At 63.4% G+C, this 19,574-nt stretch overlaps 2 protein-coding genes across 10 annotated transcripts in view; one reads left to right on the forward strand and one right to left on the reverse strand.

The window, feature by feature from the left end:
- Positions 1–5,693, forward strand: part of FARP2 (FERM, ARH/RhoGEF and pleckstrin domain protein 2) — a 104,591-nt gene extending 98,898 nt beyond the window's left edge. For 4 of the 9 annotated variants that reach the window (XM_042950835.1, XM_042950836.1, XM_042950840.1 and 1 more), the window contains 7 exons: positions 1,788–1,808; positions 2,016–2,098; positions 2,828–2,946; positions 3,295–3,455; positions 4,359–4,840; positions 5,103–5,216; positions 5,457–5,693. In XM_042950835.1, the coding sequence (XP_042806769.1) occupies positions 1,788–1,808; positions 2,016–2,098; positions 2,828–2,946; positions 3,295–3,455; positions 4,359–4,840; positions 5,103–5,172 (936 nt within the window). In that variant the 3' untranslated portion in view covers positions 5,173–5,216; positions 5,457–5,693. Of the gene's footprint in view, positions 1–1,787; positions 1,809–2,015; positions 2,099–2,827; positions 2,947–3,294; positions 3,456–4,358; positions 4,841–5,102; positions 5,217–5,456 lie in introns of those variants that run through there. The other 5 variants (XM_042950838.1, XM_042950839.1, XM_042950842.1 and 2 more) reach the window with 4 other exon arrangements.
- A 140-nt stretch (positions 5,694–5,833) lies between these two features.
- Positions 5,834–17,932, reverse strand: STK25 (serine/threonine kinase 25). The gene is given in 14 exon segments (XM_042950845.1): positions 5,834–6,301; positions 6,530–6,666; positions 8,194–8,265; positions 8,423–8,457; positions 8,460–8,503; positions 8,505–8,537; positions 8,770–8,915; positions 9,304–9,489; positions 9,573–9,730; positions 10,453–10,561; positions 11,019–11,075; positions 11,751–11,981; positions 17,173–17,295; positions 17,800–17,932. Coding segments are annotated over 13 exon segments (1,278 nt in total). The 5' UTR covers positions 17,203–17,295; positions 17,800–17,932; the 3' UTR covers positions 5,834–6,261.
- Between the last annotated feature and the right edge of the window lie 1,642 nt (positions 17,933–19,574).

The raw sequence follows: 19,574 nt of genomic DNA on the forward strand, positions 1-19,574 counted from the left end.
TGGACTGGGAGGCCAGACTCTGGCTTTCTGAACTGTTTCCCGACATTGGACACTCTGGCTCCATTTAGTTTTTCGAAATTAGAAATAACCCCGTTGGATTTTGGTCTTTCTACACATCTCTACGCCCAGCACGTGTTGTTTGAGCCTTGGGCAGCTCGTTTTTCTGGCTCCGAATATCAGCGCCACATCACTGGCGGAGCATATGCACGACCCGGCCTCCCACTAAGTGCATCCGAGCCTCTTTCCACGGCGTCGGGGGGCACTGGGCACTCACCCCTCATCCTTCACAGTCCCACCAGTGGCGCAGCTTTTGGACGGTCGTGGAGGCCGACGGAGTCCTTGTCTCCTAGAGTCCGGGGCCTCCCCGAGGAGACACGCGGGCGTCTGCTGCCACGGTCTCTGTCGGCCTGTTGGCTCTTCGTACACGTTTGTGCCGCATTTTATAGACGCCACCCGCTCGCCGAGGCCGCGGATCCCTTCCCCAGCTGGCAAGTCCTGTTTGTCTCGCCTGCGGTTTGGTGTGATCTGGTAGAATTGAAAGTCCACTGGACAGTGATCGTGTCTTGCTCCTGGGACGGCACCTGGCACAGAGGTCCCAACAAATCCTTGCTGTAGGAGGGAATTCAGACATTTTTATAGTCAGATCAGTTCATCTTTTCCATCAGGGCTCCCATCCTTAGTGCGGGCTCAGGAAGTCCTTCCCTGTGCCAAGATCACATCGGCGCCTTTTTGTTCTTCTGATCCATTCAGTTTCCTTAAGTCTCCCTCACAAACTGCCTGAACGCGTTTCCTTGCGGGCCGCCAGATGGGGACGTGCCACGTCCCCCCTCGCACGCAGCTTCCTTTGTCGAATCTGTTTCTCTCTGACCTCCAAGGCTGCCCTCGTCACGGAAACACTGTGGCCTTCACACTTGGGGTGCTCGCTGGGCCCCCCGTCTCATTTCTCCGGGCCAGCCTCAGTTCACACTGTTCTGTCATGTGGGGGGGTTGCTGTGTTGGGAAGCTCCACCCCTTATTCGTCCTCCTTTTGAAAAAGTTCTTTGCTACTTTCAAGTATTTAATTCTTCCAGATAAACTGAGGAATCATTGGGACAAATTCCTTGCAAAAACAGCACCGGGATTTCTAGTTCAATGGCATTACATTTACGTGCTGACTTACAGGGAGACGAACATCGTGACCTTCTCTTGCTGGCCACTGCTCACACTTTCAGATCTTTTGTGTCCTGAGTGAGGCTTGGTGGTTGGCATCGCACGGGCCCCCACACAGGGAAGCCGTCTCTTCGGGGGTGGTCTGTAACCGGCTGGTTCCGGGGAACAGACAGCCGGCCCTCATCCTGAATGCAGAGGGAAGGGTGACAGGTCTTGGCTTCAGAAAGAGAACCTGTGTCATGTTTACGGCTTCCTCCCGTTTCCATGTGAGAGACATCAGAAGTCACACGCTGGATTTTAGCTGACGTGTATGTGGCATTGCAGAAATGACCGCCCTCCTCCCGACAGGTGTGGTGGCCGGCTGTGCTGGCCGGCTTCCCAGCGTCAAAGCACCGTTGCATCCCTGGAGGCCCCTTCCTCGGTCACAGGACAATTTCTTGTCTGTGCTTTGGGTTTGATTAGATAGTATTTTATTTGGGAGTTACTTCAGTGAGTCACTTAGAACCGTGAGCAGTCCGTCAGGTTTTTCTCTGAAGCTAACTTTGTCAGGTTTTGGTACCAGGTTTATAAAGCGAACTGTCCATTTCCCTTTTTGATAATGAAAATGCTCAACATTTTTTCCTGTGCTTGACTTTCAGCTAATAGTGCTGGACCCACCGGTGAGTAGTTGGGTGCCCTGCGGCCCACAGCTCGCCCACCTGGGTGGCAGGTGCCGTGGCCCGGGGATCCCCATGCCCCCTGTAGCCCCTGGTAGTCAGCAGAGATTTGCCCAGCACAGGGCTTCCGAGGCACCTGTGTTGTGCTGCAGGCGCGGGCTCTGCCGGCCCCGGGCTCACTCCACACGCCCGCCTCTTCTCCCGCCACAGGTAGAAGAGGGCGAGAGCGAGCGGTCTGTTCCACACTGTTTCACCATTTGTGCAGCTCAGAAAACAGTCGTGGTGGCAGCCAGGTAAGAATGTTCCACTGTGCACCCAGCGGCCCGGGGCGGGGGAGTGCTTCTCTGGCACGAGCGAGGTCGTTGTGGGGCGCGTGCCCCCTTGAGCCCTGCTTCAGTTATGTGACCAGAGAGCAGGTTCTCCTGTGGTGGGAAGCAAGTGACCTTTGAGAATGTCCCCATGGAGCGGCCACGGTGCTGTTGAGCTACCTCGACCAGGGGCAGCCCACGTGGTTAGTGGCACTTAGGTCCCCTCAAGTAGGGGAGGGGCCCGGCCTCCACCTGCCCCCACGGCCGAGCCACTTCCCCCAAATCACCCCAGTGTGAAGGAGGCCTGAGCTCAAAGGTGAGCAGGCGGCTCACTGCCCTGTAGGGGCCGGGGATCCCTGGCCCCTTCCAGAGGGGAGGCGTTTCTCCTCCCGGGCGGGCACCTGGCTCTGGGCTTCCACCCCGTCGTCATCGTGTCACCGCTGACATCAGAGAGCACAGGACACTTAATGCCCCACCAGGAAGCCGTGGCAGCTTAATCATGAACCAGGAACGGGTCTGGTATTTCAGCGGCAGAGACTTGAAAGTTCTGGTTTCAGGAATAAAGTGTCCCTGGAGAAGCCCCCCCTCCAGGCCCTTCACCTCCCAGGGGGGTGCAGCCCTCGGACCTTCAGTCAGAGAAGCCGGCACAGCAGGGAGCCCCTGGTGGCCTGGGTCCTGTGATCCGGGCGCTGAGCCTCGGCCCTCCCCCACCAGCACCCGCCTGGAAAAGGAGAAGTGGATATGTGACCTGAACACTGCCATCGACGTGGCCAAGAGCGGGGGTGACCCGTCCCTGGTGCTGCCGGGTAGCGTGCTCTGCGCTCCTCCCTGCAGTGAGTTCCGGCCGGGGCGCCCCCTCGGGGACCCCGCTGCACCTAAGCTTCCCTACAGATCCCTTTTCTTGGTCACAGGCCTCCTGCTGGCCCACAGGCTCTCCCTCCACAGAGAACGGTCCAGGCACCCCGAACACCAGGGGAGAGGTTGGGCGGGGCGCGGGGAGGGACCACGAGCTCTTCTGGCAGAAGCGCCGCGTGACTTTGCTCTCCGCCCATTGCTGACCCGGGCTGCAGGCTTCCCTCGTCCCCCAGTCCAGAGCACCGGACCAAAAGCACCCCCCACCCCCACCCTACTCGCCCCGTGCTCCCGTTTCCCTCTGAGCAGAGGGCCGACTCCTTCCCCAGGGTCCTCTGAGGAGGTCTCTCCGGAAAAAGAGTCCGAAGACACTCATGGCGTCCACGGGTCCCTGGAGGGGCAGGGCCAGCACCGGGCCAACACCACAGTGCACGTGTGCTGGTACCGGAACACCAGCGTCTCCAGAGCCGACCAGAGCGCGGCCGTCGAGGTACGGCGGCCCCAAGCGCCCTCTGCTTGCGCTGGCTACAGGGGAGGAGGGCTGGACCGGGCAGAGCAGGGGGCCACCAGGCTGCGGGCTGACCGTGACCATCAGGGCTTGTGCAGGCCCACGAGATTAGTTCCGTGCGGGAGGAGCCGGGCGGACGGCGTCCCTGGGGTTCTCCGGAAAGGGCGGTCTCGTGGGGGCTGCCGCCTCCCCTCCCACCTCCATCACCCGGAGCGGCCACTTCGCGCTCCAGCCCTTCGGCCCCCAGGCCGCCTCCCATTCGCTGTGGGTTTTGGGCTCCTGTCGTACCTGAGGCAGAGCCAAGTGAGGAAGCCGTCAGAGCCCCGGGCTCCCCCGTCAGCCGGGGCCCGAAAGGTAGGGCCCACCGAAAGGGCAGAGCGCCGCCAGCACGCCAGGCCCCACGAGCCCGGGGCGAGGAGTGCGGGCTGAAGGCGTCCCTGCAGGGCCCTCGTGAGCACAGTCAGGGTTACAAGGGAGAGGCGGGGCCACTGGCCACAGGGGCCATCCTGGGTCAGGACGCCACGCTCAGGGCCAGGCTGTCTCGTCGGGACCGTGGGACCGTGCTAACTTGGCTCCACGTGGCCTGTCGCAGCATCGGGTTTATGAGGGTCATGGCTGGGGAGGTTATAAACAGGGAAAAGAAACTTCGTGTCCTTCTACTTAGCGCCTGGGACCTCACCCCCCCACATCTGTAAACCTCCTTCTGTCAGACTATGAACAGACTGACGACCCAGAGCCCTGGCGAAGGAAGCTGCCGCTCAGGAAAGTGTAGTCAAGGCCACAGCCAAGAAAGCCCTCGGGGGCCGACGCGCGCTTTGGGGTAGCAGGTGCTCCGGGACAGAGTCCCAGGACGCTAACCAGTACCGGTGTCTTTCTTTCCCATAGAACCAGCTTTCAGGATACCTGCTGAGAAAATTCAAAAACAGTAACGGCTGGCAGAAGCTCTGGGTGGTTTTTACCAACTTCTGTTTGTTCTTCTACAAAACTCATCAGGTAAAGGTGCTGGACGGAGCCGGGGCGGGGAGGCGGCTGTGCCCGTGGCACTGGCAGACGGCGGCCCCTGCTCCTAGCACAGGAGAGCACGGCCTCCCGGCTCCTCCGCCCGCTCCCACGGGGCATTCAGTCCCGACGGGGAGAGCTGGTTCGGCGGTGGTCGCGGGGGGGGGGGGGGGGGAGGGAGGGGGCGCATCCACCGAGCCGCGTGCCACCTTGCAGGACGACTACCCCCTGGCCAGCCTCCCGCTGCTGGGCTACAGTGTCAGCGTCCCCAAGGAGGCCGACTGCGTCCACAAGGAGCACGTCTTCAAGCTCCAGTTCAAGTCCCACGTCTACTTCTTCCGGGCTGAGAGCAAGTACACGTTTGAGAGGTAATCCTGTGGCAGGCGGCCACGGTCGGCCGCTGTCCCCGCGGGTCTCCTGTTGTTACAGAGGGTGCCGGAGGCAGGCGCTCTGAGCCCTGGAGAGAAGGGCTGGGTGCCGCCTCCAGAAGGGCTGGCTGGTCCGTTCGCTCCGTGCCTGGGGTTACCCCTGGGGAGTTATTTGAGCACAAGGCCACTGGTGTGACCAGGGCACACCCTGAAATCCGAGTGAGCATCTTGGGAACTTCTGACGGCCCAGCCTCTTCTCCAGGTGGATGGAGGTGATCGAGAGCGCCAGCAGCTCACCCGGGAGGGCCAGGCGCCCCGAGGACGAGGCGTGAAGCCCGCCCTGCCCGAGGAGGGCAGAACCAAGAAGCAGAGCAGGGTCAGCACATCCCCCGTGACCGCGGGTCCCGTCTTCCCCACGGCACAGGGGTGGCTGTGGTCTCCTCGGGTCCCCGGCGTAGGATAGGTGGGGCAGGACAGCGTGGGGACGCCTCACAGTGACCTCTGGGAGGGCCGTCATCCCGAGACCCAGTGGGCACCAGGAAGGACACACAAAAAGGCGGGCCCGGCTCAGGGATGGTGGCCGCACCCCACGCTCCCCTGCCCTCTCCTCTTCCAGAGCAGCGCTCCGCCGAGGACCGGCCCGGAACGGGAACCAGGGTGGGCCCCACAGCTGCACGCCAGGTGACACGTGTCCACGCAAGTCCAGCAGCAGCCACTCTGGAGCCCGCCCCACAGCCCTCTGGAGGAGAGGACACCAAAGTTCCCACCTGGTCCCGGGAGGGCAAGGGCCTAGAGTTTCTTGGTTCCCCAGGGTTTCCTCACAAATCAAAGTAAACGGACACGGGCTCTGTTAGTCTGTCCATGCAAACGTGCGTGCGGTCCAAGATAAAGAGTTTCTCCCCTGCTCTCCTGCCAGTGGACCACAGGGTCACCCTGTGCCATGATAAGGACTCAGAAGCCAGAACCGGGGCCCCCGCCCACCACCAGCATCTGTCCGATTCAGGTTTTTATTGAAAGTGGCCCGAGCCTCTCGACGTTCTATGAAAACTAACACCTTAACCTCAGAACATTTAGGGAAGCAGGAAGTTCGTTTTCTTTAAAAAAAAAAAAAAAAAAAAAAAAAAAAAAGTCCTGGCCGAAACGAGTCCTTGGGAGACACGGTAATGCGACACGAAGCAAACCTGGGCCCGGCGCGGCCTCGGTGGGCCCCAGGCAGGGGAGGAGGCAGGGCTGCCCCGACAGTCTCTGCTCCTCGTGCCACGTGGTCACCTGTCGGTGCTCCGCTGCCAGGAGGGGACGTGGAAAAGGGACCCTCTGTGCGGGTGGGGGGCGGTGACCCGGCAGTGAGGCCCACGTGGCCACGACAGCACAGGGGGCTCCACACAAAGACCCTTCTCCCCACTTCTCAAGCAGCAGCGCCTTCAGCGGGATGACGTCAGGTGGTTTCTGTTGTGGGAAAACCTGCGGAGCGGGGGAGACCCGGTCACTCCCGGCCAGGAGGGGCGCGGCCCCGGGCAGGGTGGGGGCTCCGGGATGCCGAGGGAGGGGGCGGCCCGCGTTCTGACCCGAGCCTCTGAGCACAGTCCGCCGGGGGCCGCGGGGGCCGCGGCCTCTCCTCGCAGGCCCCGAGGCTCCAGAGGAAAGAAAAAGAGAAGCCGACGCAGACGAGGCCGGCGCCCCGGGCCTCACCTCTGCACGCGTTCCACCAGGTGCGCCATCAGCTTGTCCGAGATGCCAGGGCAGGACTCCTCGGCCAGGCTGAAGGCGTTCTCGAGCTCCTCCAGCGCCCCCACGCCTCCGCCGCTCTGCCTGTGCTTCTCCTTGAGCTGTGGAGAGACCGCCGGGAGCCTGACCGGAACTGCCGACCCCGGGGCCCTCGGCTCTGACGCTCCCACAAGGAAGCTCCCGCGGAAGGCTTCCCGGCCCCTCGCTGTGACCTGCGTTTGCGGGACCCCAGCTGTCGGTCCACCGCAGAGCTAGGGTGGGCCGGGTCCCCCGGGGTTCCTGGGACCGCTTAGGCCAAACCCGGGGCTCCCGCAAAGACAGATGCTGCCCCACCCCCGCGCCCGAGGGAATCTCCCAACTCCGCTCTCGAGAGGGGTCTCTACTGGCCTGTCACCGTCACGCTACAGTGGGCCAGGCTGACCACGTGGCTTCCTCCCAAGGGTCACAGAAACCCCGTGCCTCAGGCCCCGCAAACTTGAGCGAACAGCCCAGAAGCCCCTCAGTGCGCAGCACAGCCAGATCAAGGCATCCTGACCCTGGGCCCCACCACCACCGGGGGCTGTGAGAACCAGAGGGAGGCAACACCGCCCTGGGGATTAGAAGCAGGTCACCCGGGTCCCCTGCCACACCCCTCACAGAAACTACAAGGGTGCCTCCTAGCACACCCCGTCCAGCGGCCTCCACCTCAGGCCCCGCCCACAGAATCAGGCCCCACAGGGGGGCCCCGACCACCTGATGAGGCTATGCTTCCCCCCCAACCTCCCCACACACGCGCCATCACACACGGCGCAGGGGCTCCAGCAGCCCAGGGCCCCACCCCTCCACTCTATACATGCCAAGCGGCCCAGGGCGCTAACAGCCCCGGCCCTCCTCTGACACTGGCCGCCTCCCTCCCCAGTGTGGGGACGTGTCCCAGCTGAGCCCAAGCTCCTGGTCCATGGCCGGACAGTACCGCTCTGGCCACCTGCTCCTCCCCAACCTCCTCCCCTGCATATCAGGCCCCTCCAGGTGGGAGCTCTCCCGCCTCTACCCATTGCCCCCCAGCGGATACCCCAGGGCCCACTTGCCTCAGGAAGGCTCTCAGCACCCCGTTCCTCCCTCTCTGGGCCTGCGGTGGGAACTGGGCCCCTGACCTACTGCCAGCCCCAAGTCCAGGGTGTGGGGGTCCCTGGGGTGCTATCGACCCCCCACTGGTAGGTAACGTGCAGGGTCACATGACCCTTGAGGCCTCCCTGCCCTGAGCCTGACATCCAGCACTGAGAACTGAACCTCCCAGGCTCTGTCTCAACAGATGACCATCCCACGCGTTTGCAGTTCAAAATAAAAGTCACAGTTTTCGATCAGAGCCATCCTGAGACCCCAAACCACCACAGCAGGGGGAGAACTCGGGGAGGTCACATTAAAGTACTTTCTCCCGGCCGCTTCTGCTTTGCTCAGAAAGCCTGGCCCCCAGGTCCAACCACAATGGGCTTCAAGGGGCCCAGAAGCCCCACACGGCAGGGGGGGGGGGGGCTGGCCAGCACACCTCCTGATAAACCTCAAGGTCTCAAGGTCGCAACGTGGGGACAGCGTGTGCAGGGAAGCACGATAGCCTCCTGCCCCAGGGGACCCCCTGACCTGGCCCTTACCTCTCCAAAGACAGGCCGGACCAGCGTGGACAGGCACTGGGACCTCGGCTGCCTCTTGGCGGGCTCCGCAGACTGCCAAGTCAAAGCCCCGGCAGGGTGATGAGAGCGAGTGTGCCCCAGGGTCAGGCGTGCCCCGCCCCCCTCCCAGCTTTCTGACCTCCTTAAAAGGTGCAGCCCGTGAGGTGTCCAGGCCTGGGTGCCTGCCCCCCACCCCCCAGCCAGGTCAGACCTTCTGGGAGCCGTGCAGGGCTGTGCCCTTGTGCACCTTGCTGTGGGGGCTCGGCCGGATGGTGGGGGGGAACGTCCAGAGGGGGCCCTGCTCTCCATCCTCAGTGTCTCCGTCACTACGGTGGAAGGTGAGAAGGGTCATGAGGAGCATGGGGGCTGGGATTTGGGGGTCCCAAGGCCCACACCTGCCCTTAGTCTCCCCGTTTATTTTGGAGGCAACCTCATGGCCCTGAATGTCAAGTAGGCCCGCCCCGGGGCCCTAGGGGCCCACTGACCCCCCACCCCCACCCCCGCCACGGCACAAGGCCCACGGCCATCAGGGGGCGTGACCCCCGGAAGAGCCCTTACATGTCGGAGTCCTCGGAGCTGGACTCCTCACCGTGCCCCTCCGACTTCCAGCGCTTGTAGCGGTCAATGAGCTCAGTGAGGAAGGAGGTCTTCTTGGTGTAGCGGGTGATGAACTTGTGCTTCAGCAGCTCCTTGGCAGTGGGCCGCTGCCGAAGGAAGGGCACAGGTCAGCGGACGCCAGGGACAGCTGAGCTCTGCCTTTACACTCCCGGAGCTCACGGCTCCCCCCGGGGACCACAGGGACGAGGCCACCAGCAGCCTGGGGCGGAACACATCCCCTCCACACCAGGTAAACACCCGCCACGAGCTCCCCCAGACCTCAGCCCCTGGCCAGGGCCCGCTCTGGATCGGGAGGCGCTCGGGGCTGGGCGAGGCCGGGCGCAAGGAAGGGGCCTCAGGCCCCGTCCCCGCCCACGGGGCCGTTCTCTGGGGCCCGGTCCCAGAGCCGCCCCTACCGCCTTCGGCCGCTCAGGCCTCCTCCCGGCCCACCCCACAGAGCCAGGGCCCCAGCGGCCAGGGTGAGACAGGCCTTACGAATCGGGGGTCTTTGTTGAGGCAGGCTTCCACAAACTCCTTGAAAGGCTTGCTGTGGTGGCCCTCCAGGGTGGGCGGGCTGTTCTTGGGAATCAGGAACAAGACACGCATGGGGTGGAGGTCAGAGTTCGGAGGCTCGCCCTTGGCCAGCTCGATGGCCGTGATGCCCAACGACCAGATGTCAGCCTGGACGGAGACCCATACGGGACTGTTGCCGCCGGGGGGGTCCCAAGCCACGCGGCGGCCCCCCTGCCGCCCGCCGCGCCCACCTTGAAGTCGTAGGCCGACTGCTTGATGACCTCGGGCGCCATCCAGAAGGGGGTGCCCACAAACGTGTTCCTCTTGATCTGTGTGTCTGTGAGCTGCCCCGCCACGCCGAAGTCGGCCAGCTTCACGTCACCCTGCTCTGAGAGCAGCACGTTGGCGGCTGCTCGACACAGGATGGTAGGGGGTCACCCTCAGCACCGCGCAGGGCCCCTCCCCCTGCACACAGCTGCCTGAGGAAGCACAGGTCTACCTGGGGACGCCAGCAGGTCCGGCTCAGGGACCTTAGCTCTCCTCGGCACCCGGCAGGCCAGGCACCCAGGACCACGTGCACGGCCGGGGGGTGGCTGCGGGAGGGGCCCGCCTGGGCACGAGGTCCAGGCCTTCCCAGAGTGGGCCTTATATGACAAACCCCAAGAACAGAGCCGCCGCCCTTTTCTCCCGAACGGCAAAGCAGGCAGAGGTGACTCTGGCCCTCGCCCTCACACCCCCGGCTGCCCCTGGCAGGGCCGGCTCCCACGGCGGGGCCGCTGGAGCACACACTGGGCGCTCAGGAGACCACGAGCAAAAAATCCACACGTCTGCTTTAATCAGGTCCCTTCCGACCCGAGGAGCAGAGGTGGTGTCCCCACCGTACGGGCACAACATACTCGGAAAGTTCTGTTACTGGCAGCGTCTTCAGGAACAGAGCGAGACGGCACCGCTCGGCGTCGGACGGCCCAAGGGAGTTCAGGCCAGAAGCGCCGAACTACAAGGGTCCCCACATCCCAGACCCCCCAGTACCGCCAGCCGCACACCCCTCGCAGCGACCTCCACCTCGCACCCTGGCGCTTCTAGGGTCTGGAGGGGACGGGGACGAGGGACAGGGGCCGCGCCCCCGGGGACCTTTGATGTCTCGGTGGATCTTGCGCTCCGAGTGCAAGTAGTCCAGGCCCTTCAGGATCTCCCGCAGGATGGTGGCGATGTACGTCTCCTCCAGGGGCCCGGGTTTCAGCTGCAGGCAGAGAAGGGACGGCAGGGCCTCAGGCACCCCCACTGGCACACGCCAATCCCAGCCCCACGGCCGCGGCCTCCGCCAGGGGATAAGTGGACTTCAGATGCTGAGTCAGGTGGGAGGGGGGGAGGCTCTCTCCAGACGGCATCTACCGTTCTCTCCGCTGGCACGAAGGGGGTCCCGGCCACTGCCGAGCCCACGTACCTGGGGGCGCTGGCCCGCCTGCACCCCACCAGCCCAGAACCCCCGGGAAACCAGTGGAAATGGACCCCAGTTCACTTCTGGGCTGAGAAGGCTCTTAGCACGCACCACACCGAAACAGCCAAGGACCGGAGGCCCACAGGAGCCGGGGGTCCTCAGGCAGTGGGTCCAGGGCTGCTGCCCCAAGCCCCACAGCCACCTCCTGTGTCCACTCCTGCCCACGACAAGCCGCCCACTGCCGCAGCCTATGCCTCACCAGGTCCAACGCGGAGCCTCCGCCCAGATACTCCATGATGATCCACAGCTTCGTGCCCTGGGCCCAGAGAAACGCCCATGAGCTCGAGGCCACGGCCCCAAGACACACACTCCCCGTCAGGGGAGACTCAGGCCTCCAGCCCTCAGGAACCCTCAGGGACCGACCCTCAGGGACCCACCGCAAAAGGGCCCCAGGGGCCCCTATCCAGCCCCCCCTCCTGTCACACCCCTGGTGTGTGTGTGTGTAGATGGACCCAGTGCTCAGGCCGGTGGCCAGGTCCCCCATGCCAGTACCCCAACGGGAACCAGGCCGCAGGAATGACATGTCCAGCCGGCACTCGGCCTGCGGGCACCTGCACCCAGGCGTCCCCCTGGGCGGGCCCCCGAGGGCAGAGCGGGGGGTGGGCTCAAAGGCGCTGTGCCGTGGGGCTGCCCTGGCCCGGGAGACGGCACGGCCAGGAAGTGAGACCCCACGGCCACTGCAGAGCCAACTAGGTCGCATTCATGTCCTCCATGCCCACCCGGCCCTCGGGACTGTAGTTTCTTGAGTGCCCTCATCCTTCAGACCCGGCCTGTCCCCACCGTCCCCATGTGGGGCAGACCCAGCCCGGGCCTCCCGAGCAGGTACAGGCACTTTCTGCCTCTCTGGAGGCAGCCTGGGTGGGGGGCGGCGGTCACGGGCATCTACCCAAGCGCAGGCCTGGCGTGGAGCGAGCCCCCACCCCACAGGCACCTTCAGGTAGGAGCCGAAGTAGCGGGTGATGTAGGGACTGTCACACTGGCTGAGCACAGTGATTTCCTGCTGGATGTCCTCGATCTCATCCTCGGCCTCCTCCAGGTCGATGATCTTGATGGCCACCACCTCCTTGGTGCGGTTGTCGATCCCCTTGTATACCTCCCCAAAGGAGCCCTTGCCGATACGGTCGAGCTTGGTGAAGAGCTCCTCGGGGTCCACGCGTGAGTGCTGTAGAGACACGGAGCAGGCAGACTGAGGGTGACCCTGCTGGAGGAGGTGGCAATCCCCAAAATGAGGAGCTAGGGAGCCCACCCACGTTTTTTTTTAAGTTTACGCTTTTTAAATAATCTCTACACCCACTGTGGGGCTTGAACTCACAACCCCAAGATCAAGAGTCGCAGTCTTCTGACTGAGCCGGCCAGGCACCCCTCTCCTTGCTGCTTTTACCTCTTTGTTCAGGAAACCTAAACGTACCCTCCCCACAAAGGAGCACAGAGGCCCCCGCAGCAGCCAGGGGACCAGGCTGTGGAGCAGGTGGAGAGACCATGAAGGTCATGCCCTATCTGCCCACACCCCACACGTGGACACGTGGGGAGGGCCAAGTGAGGCACAAGGACAAGTTTAAAGGGGATACGTGGGTAGGAAATGGGGACTTGGGGGCAGCGAGGCTATCCCATAGGACAGCGGGGACAGTGGGGACAGCACCAACGCAGTCTCGCGAACCAGAGGCCTAGTTCGCAAGAACGTACCCATGCTGCCTCTTCGTTTGTAACAAACACACCCCAGCTAGACTCGGGGGCGGGGGAGGGAGGTACCGGCGCTCTCGGTTCCCCGGACCCCCCCGAACTCCTCCTGAGCAAGAGTCTATGGCGTCAGCCGGTTCTCCCTGCACACCTGGGAGCCACACCCCCCGGAAACGGCTTCCCTTCTGGTCCCCAAATCAGTCCTCAAGACAGCTCCACCCTCACACCAGCGGGGAGTTGAAAACTGATGCTGTCTTGGACGCTTAATCCTGGATATTCAAGTACCACGCAAAACCAGCGCACTGTCCTGTCCTCGGACTTAAATTCAAAGCCTGAAAAAGAGCGCCCAGAGGTCTGAGCACCAGGGCGCGGCCGGCAGAGGGCACCCGCCCGCCCGTGGGGGGACACTCACACGCCTGACGCCGACCTTCCACACGTCAGGGGCTGAGATGGCTCTCAGCCTTTGGGGGGCTGCCCGAAGGAGGCAACACCCCTGCGCACGTGGCCCCCCGGGCTCCCGAGAACAGCACTCTCTTGGGAACGCCAAGCCACTGTGTCCTCAGAGAGCCAGCAGCAGTCCACACAGCCCCAGAGCGACGCAGGGGGCCGGGAGGGTGGGAGCCTAGCGTCTTGTCCAGGCAGAGGCAGAAAGGGTTTTCCAAGGCCCCGAGACTCGGATCCACCAGGAGGCACCTCCCGGCACAGAGGCCGCTGCCACGGCCCCAGCACCACTGGCAACAGAGCATCTTGGCGCCGGGTACACGAGGGAGAAAAGTACGGCTTCCCGTGCCTCATCGGCCCGAGGGACAGCCCATCCTGCGGTGGGTGGGCGCCCCCGGTCCCGAGCTGAGCCCTCCACGCGTGGACTCGGCACACACACGGAGCCCACCTTGGGCTCACCCCCAGCAAAGCTCCACGTTGGGCCCGACCGGCTCCAGACAGAGACTACGCGTCAACAGAAACTGCTAATTAGCCGCCTTCCCGAGGCGTGCAGGCGTGCGACCGGGAGGGAGGGGACAGCACGCAGGCCCACAGGTGAGCAGCCCTGATTCCGAGCACCCGGAGAGCCAGGACAGCAGGGGCCGTCGGGTGCCAGGAGCCCCGCAGGACAGCAGATGGAGCGGGGCCTGGCCGGGACCAAGGGGCAGAGCAGCACTTCAGCACAGTCCCCACAGACGGGGCGGGCCGGGCCGGGCTCCATCCACACGCTGGCCCAGCTGGTTCAGGAACGTGGCCCTCCTCGCTTCCTCACCAGAACCAGCAGCCCAGTCCCCAAGCCAGTGCATGTAGAGGACAAGGCGCAGCGGGTGCACGCGGTCGAGTTACCACCGAGTCCCCAAGCCAAGGCTGAAGGCTTCAGCAGGACACAGAGCTGAGCGCCACTCGGGTCCCTCGGGCCCAACCGCCGGGCATCTCCATTCCTGCCGCGCATGTCAAGAAAACCAGGACAGGTTAGGCATGTGGCCGCGAGTTGCAGCCACTCGGCTGTGTTCAGGAGGGGGGTGGCGCGGATCACGTGGCCAGAACCCACCCCCACCCGGAAGAAAGGCCCGGCAGGGCGCCTGCGCCATCCCGCCACGCCAACCCCCGGCCCCACACGCGACCCCACACGTGACCCCACACGTGACCGGCCGGAGGCAGGACAAGAACACCTTCCTGCCGGAGGGCCTTCTCGCGAGCGGTGGGGGACCTCGCCGTTCCCTGGCTGCCGCGGTGGGGCATGGTCTGGGACACGGCCCCTCCCGGACCTGCTCCTTCCGCATCGGCCCAAACAGCACCTTCCCAGAGGCTCTTGCCATCGACTCAGCCGTCACCGCCTATTCGGTGCCGGGGGCGGCGGTCCACCAGACCGCCAGCCTGTCCCCTGCCCCAGAAGGGCTGGCACAGCCCTGCAGGATACCCCACGACGGCTGTCCAGTAACTCCAGTCCAGCTGGTGCCCTGACCTTGTGTCCTCGGTCGCCGAAGAAAGTCCCTCTCCTAAGGTGCCCTGAGAGAAGAGCTGGAGGAGGTGGGACGGACAGCAGGCAGCACCAATCAGCGGGTCCCCTTCCCACCCTCAGGCAATTGCTGGCAACACGTCCTCCTGCTCCGCTCCCCTCAGCCCTGCTGAGAACACCGCGGCCCTCTCCACGCAGGGCCAGCAACCCAACAAGGGAAACCCCCAGATGGGGCACTCAGACCCCCACTGCCCGGGAGAACACGGTGGACCCTAAGCCAGAGTTCCTGGCTTGGCAAGGAAGGCGGGGAGCCCCAACCCCCGACTCTCATACTCCTGGAGTCCCCCCGACTGCAGGCCAGTCAACTCAGCAGACAGTGTGACACGTGCACACGCCTGGCTGCGGCCCTGACGCTACAAGAATGTCACAGGGCCCACCTGTTCCCAGCCCCGCCGGGAGAAGGAAAGGCAAGTAGCTCCTGGGTCTGGGGGCCTCGGGCTGCTTTTCCAGGCGATGCTGTAAAAGCTCAAAAGCTCGACTGGCTCTGGGGGTTGACACCCTTGTCCTCCAACCCTGAGGCTGCCAGGTCTGTGGCCGCTGCCTGGCAGCGTGTCTGCCGTTAATGTCACCTCACGAAATGAGGGGAGCGAAGCCATCCCCACCCACCACACGACAGGTGGCAGCACAGGAACAAGCTGGGGGGGAGGGGGGAGGAGGGAGGAGGAGAGATGTGGAGGGCGGGAGGGCAGGCTGTGGGGGAGCACGGCCTACTGCCCCAAGCAGGGACTGCCCCACGGAGCCACAGTGACAACTGTCTCAAGAGAAAATGATACGCTGACAGGCTCCCTGCCACTGGCCTCTGAAAGGACAAAGGGGGCTTCGTTCCTGAGGGGTCCCTTCTCCCCGTCTGATCTGGACGCCGAGGGCCGACACGAAGCGCCGACCGCACACGGGGACGGGGGCAGCTCGGGGCTCCGACTTCCGGGACCCACGGGAACTACTCCCACAGCTTTTTTTCCTTCCTGTATTCTAAGAGGGAAAAGAAGAATGGTAAAGGGTATTTCTGATTCATTGGGAGAAACAATGAAGCCGTGACGACAGACACATCCTGCCATCGGACTGCAGGACGGTTGGGAGCGTCACCCCAGGTACGCTTGGATTCGAGGCCTCGACCTGCCGCTTTCTAGCCAACTAACATCTCTAAGCACCGAGTTTTAAACCCAGGGTGACGACAGCACCTGTGTGGTGAGGCTGAGGGGAACCACGAGAGCTACACACGCAAAAGGCTTAGCGCAGAGAGACTGGCGGCAAGCGCTCTATAAACGTTTACCGAATAAGTAAATGTCACCCAAAGTGTTGTTTTTTCTCCAAATCAATTCTCTCTTTCTAACCTGCACCTTTCTAAGCGCCTCTTAAGTTTGACAATGAACGTCAAAGCCCTTCACACACGGCTTTGGGGCTTTCTGTGCACTTGGGAGCTGCAGCCGTGGAACTTACAAGGTGAGCTTTGATACAGTCGCTTCACCATCACCGGCTTGGTTCTCCGGTGCTTTCTCTGCAGCTTGTCACTCACCAGCAGCAGGATGGGGGGCGGGGCGGGGTAAGGCAAGGGAGGCTCTTTCTGGGTGCAAAATGTACCCTGCGGCTCTTAAAAATAAGCTCGAGGCCGAGTTTTCTCTGCGCACCAGTAATGTGACTTACCACACAGAAATGTCAAAGCCTAGAGAGGAATCTGCTAGCCCCATTCGGCATCACCCGGTGAGGCCCGGTTCCCATCTGTGGCCACAGCTGGTGCAGGACGCGCTGCTCGATGGGAGCCCCACAGGCTTCCCCGTCCACACCTTCCCGGGGCAGATGCCGGCGGAGGGGGGCTAACGGGCCATCCCATCACCCTGCAGCAGCCAGCCCACTGAGAACACGACCACACCGCCAGCACCTAGGAAAAGTCCCCTTCATGCTGCCTCCATCGCCCTTGTTTTGAGACAACCAAACGGGGAGGGGAACCAACCACAAGCCCCCACGCTGGCTGCCGCCACCACGTCCCAGCACCAGCAGCCGGCTCCGGGCAGACTCCGGCCGGATGTGGGGGGTCCCCCAGAGCCGGCCGGTGAGGCCGCAAAGTGGTTCGGGTGGGGAAGCACAAGAACCTTGCAGGCAGGCACTTCCGGCCCAGGTGACGCGCTCCTAGAGCAGCCTTCCCAAGAAACCCCGACAGAAGCACACTGGGGCCCTCAGCTCTCCCGACACACCAAGTCACCCGAGGCTGCTTCATCGCGCCCCCAGGGAGGGAACCCCCAGCCTCTGCCACAGCCCGGCATGCCCCTGGCCCGGCCCCGGACCCCGCAAACGCAGCCACCCAGGTTCCCAGACAAACCCACCGGCGCCACCCGGCGCCGCTCTGCTCCCAAGGTCAGCCTCCGCACACCCTCCACTCCTGCGCGGGGCGCGGTGGGGGGGGAGGGGGGGGCTTCTATTCTGAGAAGTCTGCGCGCATCTGCCCCCCAAAACCCCGCACCAGCCGCCCCGAGGCAGCAGCCCCTCTGCACTGCCCCCTCCTCCGGGTCCCCGGAGGAGCGGGGTCCTCAGCGGGCGGCTCTCCTGAAAGCCCAGGCGCTTTTCAGGTGACACGCTCGTGGGTGAAATAAACGTCTTCCCGGGACGTGGCGGTCGGCGCTCCCACGTGCGGGGGCGGGGCAGGCACGCTGCCGCACACCCCCCATCCTGGAACCAGCCTTACCTGGTTGGCGAAGCCCCTGAGGTGAGCCATGTCTGCGATGCCCTCAGACCATCGGCTGCAACCCCACGAGGCCCCTAGATCCCGCCTCGAGGCTCTGGAAGCCGGCTCCCTCGCTTCAGTCAACTGGAAGGACAGCAGGCGCGCTCGATGCTGGTGCTGCTCGGGGTACACGGGGCTCCCCGGGGCCAGGCGCCCCCACCCGTCTCGTTCCCTGATGGCCTCACCAAGCGGGGTCCCCCTTCTTAGCCTCTCCCGCCCGCGCTCTGGCCTCCGACCCTCCACCGCTACTCCCCCCCCGCCGCCCAGGGCCGGGTCCCCGAGCCCCTTCACGCCCCTCACACCCCCCCAGCGCTGAGCCCCGCCCCCAGCGCCCTACCCCACCCCGAACCCCACCTCCAGCGTCCTCTCCCCCCTCCCCGCGCCCTGCCCCCACCGCCAAGCCCCGCCCCCAGTTCCCTCAGCGCCCTCCGCTCGCCCCACGGTCCGTAACCGCCCGACACCCCCCCCACCGCCCGGCCCCCTCCCCAACCGCCGCAGGCGCGGGCCCACCCGGCAGCGCGCCCACCTCCGGGGGGCTCCATCCCGGCCTCCCCCGGCCCGCTCCTCAGTGCCCACGAAGGCTCCCACCCGCAGCCTCCTCTCGCCCGGGGAGCGCCCGGACCTCCAGCCCGCGAAGGAGCGGCAGTGGCGGCGGCGACCGGAGAAAGCCCAGCGGCGGCGACGGCGAAGGCGGTGCGCGGTGTCGTGGCCCGGCGCGGGGCTCTCTGGGACACCGAGTCCCGCCGCTCGCTCCGCGCTCGGGTGCCCGCCGGCTCTGGACTACAAGTCCCGGCAAGCCACGGGGCAGGGCGGTGTCGCGGGGCTCGCCGGGACTCGGAGTCGGGCTTCCTGAGCGCCTCTACACTACGTCTCCCAGCAGGCCGCGGGCCGGGCCGGGGCGGGGCCGGGGCCGGGGCCAGGAGGGGTCCTGCAGCCGGGGGTTGGGGGGGCCCTTGGGCATGCGTCCTCCCACCCGTGGACTCGCTCCCCTTCCCGCCCACCCGGTCCCCGTCTGCCTCCTCCATTACCCCCGCCACCCCCTCTCCGTCCTCCTTCCCAGTCCCGTCCATCCCCCTCCGGCCTTCCTCTCCCCTCCCCTCCTCTCTTCCCCTCTCTATCCTCCCTCCTGGTGGTCCCTTCCACCCACCTCCCCGCTCTCTGCTCTCCCTCCTCCCCTCCGCCTTGGAGGGCTTTCGCCGATACCCTGTTTTGGAGACCCTGCCCAGTGCAGCAACTCAAGTGACCGTGGAGGGTGGGATGGAGAAACAAAATGTGATGTAGCAAAGCCGTGGAATACTAGTCAGCCTGAAAAAGGACATTCTGACAGCTGCGACAACATGGATGAACCTGGAGGGCATTATGCCGCGTAACAGAAGCCAGATACAGAAGACCAATTATTTCATGGGTCCACATACGTGGAGTCCCTAAAGGGAGTAGATTTACACAGAGTAGACGGTGGGTGCCACGGTCTGGGGGAGGGGAAATGGGGGGAGTTACTGTTTAATCGACACAGAGTCTGTCTCACAAAATAAAGAGTTCTGGAGATTGAGTGCACAACAATGCTAATGTACTTACAACTTTTAAGATGGTAAATTTTATGTGTGTTACGTCACAATTTAAAGTAAATAAAATACAATAAAATAGAAAAGGAATTACGTTCTGACACGTGTTACAACATGAACTTTTAAAAGCATTATGCAGGGGCTCCTGGGTGGCTGGTCAGTTAAGCATCCCAATCTTGATGAGGTCAAGTCCAAGTTCTGTGTTGGGTGGTGTGTTCAAGTCCCAAGTCCACACCCAGCATGGAGCCTATTTAAAATAAAACAAACAACAACAAGCACATTACGCAGGGGACATACGCCGGTCACAAGAGGCAAATACTGCATGATTGCACTTACCTAAGGCATGGAGAATAGGCCAATTCAAAAGACAGAAAGTAAAATACAGGTTTCCAGGGGCTGAAGAGGGGAACAGGGAATCATTACTTAATAGGGACAGAGTTTCTGTCTGGGGTGATTTTTAAAAAGTCCTGGAAATAGTGGTGATGATTACACAACATCGTGAATTTGTTAATCCCACTGAATTGTACACTGTATAGTTTATGTTATGTGTATTTAATTTTTTAAAGTTTATTTTTGAGAGACAGAGAGAGAGAGAGAGACAGTGCAAGTGGGGGAGGAGCAGAGAGAGAGGGAGACAGAGAATCTCAAGCAGACTCCACCCTGTCAGTACGGAGCCCTATGCAGGGCTTGAACTCAGGAAACTGAGATCGTGACCTGAGTTGAAACCAAGAGTCATACGCTTAACTGACTGAGCCATCCAGGCGCCCCTACGTTACGTGTATTTTAACGCAAAGACAGAAA

This window comes from Panthera leo, chromosome C1, assembly GCF_018350215.1.
Source record: "Panthera leo isolate Ple1 chromosome C1, P.leo_Ple1_pat1.1, whole genome shotgun sequence".
NCBI lineage: Eukaryota > Metazoa > Chordata > Mammalia > Carnivora > Felidae > Panthera > Panthera leo.